General features: G+C 39.3%; 1 protein-coding gene across 4 annotated transcripts in view; it reads right to left on the bottom strand.

Moving 5' to 3' along the window:
* Positions 1 to 1521: 1521 nt before the first annotated feature.
* LOC137344493 (calcium/calmodulin-dependent protein kinase type 1B-like) overlaps positions 1522 to 11670 on the bottom strand; it is a 34997-nt gene continuing 24848 nt past the window's right edge. For 2 of the 4 annotated variants that reach the window (XM_068007521.1, XM_068007523.1), the window contains exons 10-13: positions 10722 to 10809; positions 7178 to 7641; positions 4652 to 4722; positions 1522 to 2610 (exon numbers count right to left, since the gene is read on the bottom strand). In XM_068007521.1, the coding sequence (XP_067863622.1) occupies positions 2540 to 2610; positions 4652 to 4722; positions 7178 to 7641; positions 10722 to 10809 (694 nt within the window). In that variant the 3' untranslated portion in view covers positions 1522 to 2539. Of the gene's footprint in view, positions 2611 to 4591; positions 4723 to 7177; positions 7642 to 10721; positions 10810 to 11670 lie in introns of all 4 variants that reach the window. The other 2 variants (XM_068007522.1, XM_068007524.1) reach the window with 2 other exon arrangements.

The raw sequence follows: 11670 nt of genomic DNA, 5'->3' as shown, positions 1-11670 counted from the left end.
ATAAGACTTAGACTGTGAACAGAGAATGACAAGACACAGGTTTAAAATTAACACGCCTCAAGTGACTTGCTTAAAAACTACTTGTGCGAAACCCTTAAATGAAAAAACAGGTTTCATTTTACAGGCTTTAATCTTTATACCTACAGAAACATTTTTCAGATAAAATACTTGCCACTTTGTTCAACACAATATAGCCTACTTCACAAACCATAATTTAGTTGTTTAAATTTACAGTACAAAATGCAGCCTTGAGAGACAATTAAATCCATCACTTCAAACTGAATGGCTTCATCCTGCAAAAAATAATCAAGAGAATCCCACCCACCGTCACCAGTTCAGTGGCTGCAAGCATTGATTGCCAAGGCAACCAAAGCAAATTCATTTGCAATGAGACCACTGAAAATCACGCGGTTTCTTTAATGGGGGACTGATCCATAATGCCAGTTTTATATCCGGGTGGCAAGTTCAAAATCTACTCCAAAGTGTCTCTTTCCCAGATCAATCCAATTATAAAACAAGTAACATTTTGTACCTTTACAGAGCAATTCACCCTCTTGTTTAAAATAAAGCATTGCAAGTGAACAAATTCAAACAAAAATGATTTAATTTTACAAAATGGTTCATATTGATCTACGTGTCTCTCTAATTTCTACTAATGTATTAACCAGATAAAATTATTGGAGTTTGAGAGGCTATGGAAATTAACTGACCTACAATGCAAAATGTCCTAAAGCGGCAATCAGCTGAAAAATATGGGGCCAGTTCTTAAAATGCACAAGGGCAACATGGGGTTGCACCATTTACCAGATTTGTATAAATCTTTAAACTGCTACCATTGCATGCCTCATTAATATTGTAACTTTCTGTAAATTATGTGAGAGATATTTGAGTGTACATTTCCACATCCATGGAGATTAGACTACGGATGCATGTTGACTTTGGGTATTTTTATCTTTGTATTCTGCTGACATTCTCACTGGATCAATGTGAGGTTTATACTGTGGTATTTATGGCTATTTTTGTTTACCACAAAGAATATGGTGTAAATCAAAATACAGTACATGAATCAGAGCAGTTTGGGTCTGTGGCACCAATTAAAGCAACAACATGTACCTCACTTGTACCCAATCTGCTTTCTCAGCAAAGAATCAGCACAAACATCAAGCAGACCTGGAACAAAATGTGAAACTAGGAGGCGTAAGAGAAACATTTCTGGTTAGGAAACAACAGCTCACAAAAGGCAGAATGTTGCAAATTAATCTTTTGTTTACAAATCCAGCCTGCTACCTTGAAGACTATTTCATTTTTTGCTTCCAAATCCCACTGATTAAATATAGAAAATCAGCAGTACAAACTTATCACTCATTTCACAAAGGAGAGAACATAGAAATTTTACATTCTGTTTCCACCAAAAAAGAATCGCATGCTGCAAATAAGAAATCTTAGGTTTTCTTTCTAGTTTAACTCTTAAGTGGTCCACCTTTATATAAAGAACCAAGCCATAATGACAGTGTTGGGAAGTTTGGATACAGTTCTTGATTTTATTGGCTTCACTACTGACTATGCAAAATATACCTTTACACAGAGTTACAGAACTATGTCAGTATGCCACTTAATATTAAATACAAGTCTGGTGGACCTGTCCTATACATTTCACTGGTAAGTTAGTTCTGTTTGTATGAGAGCTCTCATCGCCGCACTAAGTTCTGCTTGTTGTTTAGTTGCTTATAAGATTAGCGTTAATTAATTTTACAGAACGCCCATGATAATCATACTGGTGGACCTGACCTGACTGTTGGACAAATAAGTAGTGAGGTTGCAAATACAACGACCATAGTCTACAAATTTTATAACTATTATGTCACATGATTATACCATACAATTTAAATACAATAAAAGTGTATAGAACTGTCAGCATTTCATCATATTTTTCAATTCACTACAATGTTGGTACAGAGATTCCTTTCTGCAGAAGTAGCGGGGTACCCGACACAGTCGTGAATACTTGAAGTCCAGCAAGTGTGCAATGCTAAGTTTCTCTGATACCTCACGAGTTGTGACATCAAAGCTACCATGAGCCAATTTCTTTGGATAATGATTGAACCAAATCTCTCATTGAATCTCATTGTATATGCAATTCGCTTATACAAAATGCTACATAAATGTACCATTCTATTAATTAAAAGCAAAAAAAAATGAAAGCTAGATATAATTGTTCCAACATAAATATGCTTTTCTTTGCTCTTGAATGAATAATCTTGTGTAGATCCAAAACCATACTGCTACTCTACGGATAAACAAAACAAAACTTGAATATTAGAGGAAGATTTCACATTAAACATCAGCCAGTGCCCCAGCAGCCCAATCCATCGCAATCTTGCACACTCATTTAATGGAATGCTCCATTTCAATAGCTTTCTTCTATTTGTTCTGGACTTACTCTTCAGTGGTCTCCAACTCAATGGGGTGCAACTATCACAAGATGTACCCCCATTACATTGTTACACATGTCCTTTCTCACTTCCGTGAAATATCTTCTCTATGGTAACTTGCTTGTAATTGTTGACTCTCCACGAAAACCAGGTACAATTGAGCAGGCACTTGTTTCACCTAGTATAAAGAATAATGTTTGTTTAAAATAAAAATTCCAAATAGTTAGCATAACAACTTATAAAATTGGACATTACTAACATTTTATATTTTCTGAAGCTAGGTCTTACTTGCAGTGCCCACACCCAAATGCATGATGCCAGTATAAATTGCGTGAATTATAAAACCTAGTAGGAAAATGTAATGGTTTTGTTTCAAACCAGCTGTTTGTAAATATAAACTGTCTTAGTGTCCACATCCCGCTCTCTTTTATGATTGATAGCAAAACATGTTAAAAGCTCTTAGCCCTCTTACATAGGCAGAGCTGCTCTATTATAAAATCACAGAATCATAGAAAAATTGCAGCATGGAAGGAGGCCATTTGGCCCATCGAGTCCGCGCGGTACTGTGCAAGAGCAATCCAGCTAGTCCCACTCCCCCGCCCTTTCCCCGTAGCCCTGCAAAATTTTTCCTTTCAAGTACTTATCCAGTTCCCTTGTGAAAGCCACGAATGAATCTGTCTCCACCACCCCCTCGGGCAGTGCATTTCAGATCCTAACCACTCGCTGTGTAAAAAACTTTGTTCTCATGTCACCTTTGGTTCTTTTGCCAATCACCTTAAATCTATGTCCTCTGGTTCTTGACCCTTCCGTCAATGGGAACAGTTTCTCTCTATCTACTCTGTCTAGACCCTTCATGATTTTGAATACCTTTATCAAATCTCCTTGCAGCCATCTCTGTTCCAAGGAGAACAACCCCAGTTTCTCCAGTCTAGCAACATAACTAAAGTTGGAATCCATGGAATCATTCTAGTAAACAACATTTTCATCGAACTTCTGAACAGCCTTTGTGAAAGCCCAAATGGCATCAGTTCTTTGCTTAAATTAAATGGGTGATATCGAATTGGCCGTCCATTATACGCCCCGCCCAATTTTTCCTTTCCATTCATTTCTGTAATGGTGTTACTTATACTAAAAATTATGAAAAGAACTAATGTCAGCTCGACATGAGCAACAAACACTGATATTTAAATGTAACTCTCTCTCCTAGAGAGATGAAAAAAGGGGGCTAAGGTGAAAAAAGCAGTCAACAATTGAATAGCAGAATTACCAACATACAATTCCATTGGCGCTATTGGCTTTTTGAATTGGACCGTTAAAAACGTGCTTGACCTCGAGGTGTGGTCAATAAACTGTTATACTGCACAATTTTCATTACATAAATCATGGATATTTTTATATCCACAAAATATAAACCAGATATAATATTAACATAAAGCAGATTACATTTTATTTACATTAGAGATATTTCGTTATTTTATGAATGTAAAGTATTGCAACAAATGTGACAATCCACTGATATGAAGGGGGTTGAATCTCGGTGGGGGTTCTCCTGATCATTTGGCAGAAGATCCACAGAAACAACATGAACCCCTATGGAAATTCAACTTCCTAGGTCATCAAGAGTCAGGAATGAATATGGGAGTAAGGCAGATTGTCAAGTGACCGTAGTATGGTGGTAAGGGAAAAAGAAATTCTTCCTCCCTACCCTTAATGAGGTTGGATTGCTCCCTCAGATCATGGCATTTTTTTCTTTTATTCTTAGCTCCCTTCTCCCTCTTTTCTGAGGAAGAAAGGTACCCCAAAGAGATGTCTGTGCTTGTTTTCAATATCACTACATAGTGGGCCTGCACAATGTGCATCTGAACAGTACAGACACATCCTTTTCCTCCCTCTGCAAAATTCTCTGACACCCCCAGACAAGATGAATGAATTTGGTAAAGCCTCCACTTGAGGAAAACATTAATGAGAGTATCAGTCACGATTGACATTCAAACTTGAGTCTGCTAGGTGGGAGTCAAATGCTCTAAGCACTGTAGGTACTGTCCTTGCCCCTTCATTTTGTGATTAAAAATGTATTTCATTTATTTTTCCTGATTTCACAATTGTAATAGTTGTGATTTCCTTTGCTTACATTTCGCATCACAACTTTAATTACTTACTGACAAGTGAAGGCAACCAAACCCATTCCAATGGCATGAGTTACATAATCAAGCACACACCAGTCTGTGTTGCGGTGCCCTGTTCAATGTTATGACATTTCTTTGGGATCGTAATTTGATATGCAGTTGATCTGTCAAGAAAATGAAAGATGCAGATGATTTTTTTAAAAACCTATTGTTCAACATTTTAATCAGCCATACTTCACATTCCGTCATTAACTTCGAACTGATAACTCAGTGATTAGTAGACAATGGGATGCTTCTAGACAAAGCACAACTCAAATATTGTGGGTCCTTCTGCAATTAGTCTGTGGTAATGCATTTCTGCATCACTGTGTTCTGATAGTTTTAATAGTCCTTTGAGAATTGTATCAGCATTTTGTAGTAAACAGATGATATTTTTTTTACCTGAGGAAAACACCCGAGGATCGGGGGAAATCAGTGAACCTGTGATCAAATCAAATGGGCATAAAATGAATTAGCATGCAGGGTTCAGGGATTTTTGGAAGTGATAGGTTTTAATACATGCTCTATTATCATAGTTTTATGTCAAACTTGGTTCAATCTGGATTCCTTGAACTCTTCCAAAGTTCATGAAACCGCAGATATGAACTCTTCGGGCACCTGTTTGATTTTGATGCAAATGTATTTATCCTTACTCAACAAACCTGTGAAATAAACTCTCTGAAGTCAGGCAGGTAGCCATCTTGAGTAGTCATTCACCCTAGTAACCAGTATTAGTTGTGCCCATGTGTCCAGTGACGTTCTAACCTGATTGAAGATGTCCAAACTGGGCACTGTCACTATAATAAAGATGATGTGGAGATGCCGGCGATGGACTGGGGTGGACAAATGTAAGGAATCTTACAACACCAGGTTATAGTCCAACAAATTTATTTTAAAATCACAAGCTTTCGGAGATTATCCCCTTCGTCAGATGAATGAGTGAAAAGGTTCTCAAATCGCATATCTTATAAAACCTTGATGTCTGTGTCGATATGCGCAATCTTCATGGAGATCCTTAACACTGTGAGCCGGCAGTTTGTGGTGTCGATAGTAGCCATGATGTGGAGATGAAGATTGCGCATATCGACACAGACATCAAGTTTTTATAAGATATGCGATTTGAGAACCTTTTCACTCATTCATCTGACGAAGGGAATAATCTCCGAAAGCTTATGATTTTAAAATAAATTTGTTGGACTATAACCTGGTGTTGTAAGATTCCTTACTATAATAAAGAACAGGGTTGCTTCAGTATTAATGTACCACCACCAAAAGTCACTAGCACATTTAGCAGATACGAAGTGTGCTGAAGATATTAGGGGCTTAGCATCATTACTTACTCAACTTTGACTCTTCAATCCAAATAAGAATCATGAAAATTTGGTCATGTGAGCCTGAATGGAGGCCGAGATATAACAGTGAACTATGAGTTCATGCAAATCTATTGGATAACATGAAGAAATGGCAAATGACCATAGAAAGTTAGCAGCCAATCTGCCTACTTCTTATTTTTCTATTACTTTCCATTTTAGACAGTGGGCTGGCCAATAGGGCTTTTGGTCTTTACGTTTCCAGGACAAGCTGGACTTACCTCAAGAAAAGTAAGCTGCAAATTATTTTTCAGTGCAGTACTTGAGTAATTTATGGGCTGTGCAGTAATTCTCCAAATCTTTTCAAAATATTAACTATTGAATTATAACTTTAAATTACTAGCTGATCTCTTGTGCTTATGATGAGTCAAAGGATCCGTTGTTTCATAACAATATGGGATTTATCAAGAAAGTGTAATGGGAAATTGTTACAGGAAGTAAGTGTGACACTTCCGGGAAGTGCACGCTATATGCAAGACTAAAATATTATATAGATAGTAGGTGTATGCGTTTCCTAAATGTTAATGTAACATTTATAACATATTGGATGTAATTTTTTTTGAATTCAGCAAGGTTAGGTGAAGGGCAAAGAATGGAACTGGCACATGGCATCAGCATCAAATACTCCTGATCCAGTTCAGTATGGCTAGATGCACAGTAAAGTTCCTTCTACTCTGCCCTGAAATGAAAGAAGACACTATTAAACTGCACCTTTGCTGCACGTTTGTTCTTTTGTGTTCCTCATGCACTATTTCTATACACAGTACATAAAAATATGTTAAAAGATACATTTTCAGTATATGTTTCATTTTTTTGGAGAGGGAGAGTGTCGAGCAAATGAATAATTGTTGTATTCATTCAGGGTGAATTCCCACCATTTTCTTATTGAGTCATTTACTTGCTGCAGACAAGAGAGCAAGTCCCTGGCTTCTGCTAGTAGCAATCATCAGATGATCACTAGAAGGTGTTAGGTAACACTTGGGGGAATCTCCCTCTCATATACCTTCCCCGGTGTAGTGGTGTTTGTGTTTTGGGGGAGGGGCTCTGAGCACAGTCCAGAAACTTCCCCAGAGAGGCAGTAGAGGGTGGAACCTGTGCCTCAGACTGGTACCCCATTATCACACACACTTCTGCAATCTAATAAAATCAATGGCCTTAAAGGGATCCCTTTTACATTTTGAATGAAAAGTTTGAAATATGCAGTACATACTGGTCTTTAGCATTGACTCCACTTGGTTGAAGAGTTTTGGTTATGGCACTGGAAACCTTTGCCTGCTTTCTTCTTTTCACAGTCCCAATGTGCACGTTGCCGATTACTGTACAGCTAGCAGCCACGTCCTGTTTGGATGGTCTATCACTTTTTTTCACAGCCGAAGCCTCACAGGCCAACGAGCGCTCATTTGTCCTTTGATGGGGAGGTTTCTTTGGAACTGGGTTTGCAGCAGTGCTCTGATTGACAACTTTGTTTGCTGTCAACGGTGCTGGCCCAATTGATGAAAGATTCAGAGCTGAATTATGCCTGGATCCTTCTTGTGGCAGATTCTTAGAAATCTGTAAACAGGACCGTTTGGAGTCACCCTGGTGGCAACTGCAGCTGCTCACCCGTGAATTCTGGTCTGAAGCTAATTGCAGCTTCTTCATGTGATTCACTATTACAGCAGTATTGATTGCTCGCTGTGAAAAGAAAAGAGATCCAGTAAGTCACAAACATACAGAAATAGAGAGTGGATGAGGTACTCCTGCTAACAAAGGATGGACTAAGCTGGTAATACAATGGTCACCAGTGCTGCCATGATAACATATAGTACAATATAACTAAGAGAATTCCAATAATCTTCACCGCAATGCAAAATTCATAGAACATTGTTTTTCACACACTTCATTGTGAGAGGTTGCCGCCTCTCTTTCACTATTTGAAGGGGCTGCTCCTCACCTTCTGGCTCCACTTCAGTCCCACGTTCCTGATCTTTGGCCACCCGGTGCAGGGTCGGGGGAGGGGGGGGCGAGAAAGTCAGAGGACCTCCTCGTGAGTCTGTTCCTGGGCCTGGCCAAAGTAACCGTCTACAGGTCCAGGTTGGACGCGGCCCGCGGGGGTGGTCACTCTGGCTGCCTGCCTCTTTTCCACGGTCTTGTCCGTGCCTGGGTGGCCCTGGAGAAGGAGCATAAGGTGTCCGCCAGTATGCTCGAGGCCTTCCGCAACCAGTAGGCACCGCAGAGACTTGAGTGTGGACTGGATACTGGCAACAACATTATTATTTAAGTTTATAAGTTTCCTTTGCTTTTTTTTAATAGATTATTAATTGTGCCCCTCTAAAAAGGAGTTACTTTTGTTTCTTTTTTTTGTTTGATGGCACTGGGGCAACCCAGTATCTCCTTACTGGTTTATTTAGAAAAGGCACACTGGATTTACTAAGTGCACTAGTGTCCTCTAGTGACGCAACATTGGTAATGGAACTAACCAGTTCATTGCATCATTCTCACCAGACTGCAGGAGTATTTTTTGAATGGGAGAGAGTCAGGCAATAAATGATCAAATCTGAAAAATTACCTTCATCTGCAATAGTTTTTGACTGAAAAATACCACTTATGAATTAAGCACTATGTATAATCAAAGTTACAATGAAGGAGCTTTGAATTAAATTCCTTTCTTAAAAAAAACTCGTGTTTATATCATACTTTATTTTGTCCCACAAAAACATCTCCAACTGCTTCATAAATACAATAATTTACTTTTTATGTGTAATGACTGTTGTTGTGGAAACAAAAATGTCACCCACTTTCCACGCAGCAAGTTTCCACAAAATGCGATGAGATGAATCACCAGTTAATCTGTTTTAGATAGCATTTGTTAACGGAAGGATGTTGGAAAGGGCCAATGAAATCACATAGTCAGAGAATTAGGATAAAATGCTTGGGAACTATCATTGCCAACAGTAAGGGGAGCAAGAAAAACACCAACGGACCTAGTTGCCATTTGTCTATACAATAACAACAACTTGCACTTATATAGTGCCTTTAACGTTGTAAAACATCCCAAGGCACTTCACAGGAGCGTACTCAGACAAAAACTGACACCAAGCCAAAGAAGGGGACATTAGGTCAGGTGACCAAAAGCTTGGTCAAAGAGGTAGGTTTTAAGGAGCTGCTTAAAAGAGGAGACAAAGGTAGAGAGGCAGAGAGGTTTAGGGAGGGAATTCCAGAGCTTAGGGCCTGGACAGCTGAAGGCACGGACGCCAATGGTGGGATGAAGGAAATCGGGGATGGACAATAGGCCAAAATTAGAGGAACGCAGAGATCTCAGAGGGTTATAGGGCTAGAATAGGTTACAGAGATAGGGAAGGGCGAGACCACGGAGGGATTTCAACACAAGGATAAGAATTTTAAATTCGAGGCGTCGGTGGACTGGGAGCCAATGTAGGTCAGTGAGCACAGGGGTGATGGATGAACAGGACTTGGTGCGAGTTAGGATCAGTGTGTGTATGTGTGCGCATGTGTGTACATGTTTGTGTGCACATGTGTGTACATTCGGTGCTTTCTTACAGTTATACTCAATAACTGTTCCAAATCAGCTCCCCGTTGTATCAGCAGCATTTGTCATTAAAGCATGGAAAAGGCACAGTGGGCTAAATGACATTCTTCTGTGTTACAATTTCATAGAAATCTATGGCCAGGAATTTTCTCGGAGCTGCTCCCACTATTCTGCCGTAACAGCCCCGGAAGTGCAGTGGAAATCCCGATACCTGTATAAATGGGGTTTCTGCCGCACTTCCTGCAAAGTTGCGGCGACGGAGCGGGAGCAGCTGTGAGGAAATTCCCAGTGGATACAGACTGCATTAATCAAACTCTCTTTCATTATACTACAGAGAGATTAGGAGAAACTTTCTCACTCAAAGAGTTAACAGACCTAGAAACGCTTTGTCACCAGTGATGATTGATGCTAAATTGATCACAGCATTCAAAAAGATACTGGGTTATAAGAATATAAAATGGTATGGGGGAAAGCAGGAAAATGGGACGGTATAAAATCAGCTGCCGAAAGTGGCCTAAAATTTCAGTGCTGGTGAGACTGGCCCAGTGACCTCCTCCTGTGCTAAAATCTCTATGTTTTCTAAATACCACAGTGGATTTGTATTTCTGGCATCGCAAGCTAGCTGCTTGTTTTCAAACAATTTGCTTTAAATACGACATTGGGAGTGAATTTCCTCGCAGCTCCTCTCCTCTGCCATTATAACTTTCGGCAGAAATCCCATTTACAGAGGTAAACGGGGCATCTGCTGAAGTGACAGAGTCAGAGTGGGAGGCCTTTGGGAAATTGGGAAATTCATCCTCGTAGTTTTGATTTAAAACTACATTAATTTTTAAAGTTCCCAAAACACACTAGTCTTTTCCATTTTCAACTGCTTCTTCACCGATAAGGCTCATTTTGATTTCAATACACAAGTTGTACCTTTTTCACAACCTCCATGTGCCATGTTTAAACTGTGATTATGGTAAATTAGGACCCTTTCTAGTCTGAATTAGATGATCCATTTGGAAGACCAACTGCTTATTATTTTGCACCGATCGCATTAAAGTAGTAACATAACAACATATTTATTCTACTATTTTCAGAATTACATTTAAAGGTTGAAAGAATATAACACGTATAATATGTATACATAATAGATGTAATGGTTTTGTGTAATAAACATCAGCAAGTGAAATGCAGTGGCAGGTTTAGCAACAGTTTTGAAATACATTCCAGTCAGACTCACCATCCAATTCCTTTTTGCAAAGTTCTTCGTAATCTGAAAGCTGTCAGAACGATAGATATCACGGTGCGGATCTGTGTTCTCTGTAATCCTGTCATGGGTCAAAGAGGAAGAACCGTTCAGCAGATAGGTGAGTCGTGAGATCACAGAGCAGCTAATCACCAAATTATGACCAAGAATCAACCGATCTGCTTCTTAATCAACATTTCCCACACACATAGGGCTTATTGTTAGAGATTTTTTTTAGCTGGTACTATTTGCAGACTTGGTGTGAGCTTTTGCAATATTGCATAGTTACTACCAATTTCTCTTTGGTGGGGGGAGGGACGGGGTCAGGGTTATCACTGCTGATGTTCACAAGCCCACTGCAAGTACCTCTCTTTCCATTTATTGCCCTTTTTGAGTAGCCATGAAGTAATATAATGTCCAGGTCAGTATTAAAGCACCACACGATCTCATCATGTGCAGTTATTTCCACCCATGTCAAAAACAAAGCAAGACAAACCAATCTGACTGTGTTATCGGGAGGCGGCACTAAATGAAGGTCATGAGGTGACCTCCCTTCTCTCTTCCTCATTCTCATCCCCAGTGATTTCAACCTACACCTCAATTCCCAAAGCCCTCATTCCTCTGACTTCATCACACTTTTGTCTTCCCTCAACGTCACCTGTCATATAAACTCACAAAGTTTGAGGGACCCAATGTATTTCATAGATTGTGTCCTTTATAGATGGTAGATCACTTCTATGAAATACATAACTTTGTGGAGCTTCAGGAATTCCACACAAAATGCAGTCGATGCAAAGCATACAGTTCTAATTAGGACCAATAATTCAACCACTCTACCCCCATCATAGATTGAATTCATAATATATTCTACATAAATACTCGTATCATTTTACATGATGGGAAAGTCCCATGATTCACGTGTTGCAGCACAAAGCCCTTTCTA

Source organism: Heptranchias perlo, chromosome 27 (assembly GCF_035084215.1).
Source record: "Heptranchias perlo isolate sHepPer1 chromosome 27, sHepPer1.hap1, whole genome shotgun sequence".
Lineage (NCBI taxonomy): Eukaryota > Metazoa > Chordata > Chondrichthyes > Hexanchiformes > Hexanchidae > Heptranchias > Heptranchias perlo.
This window is presented reverse-complemented; position numbering and strand designations above follow the sequence as displayed.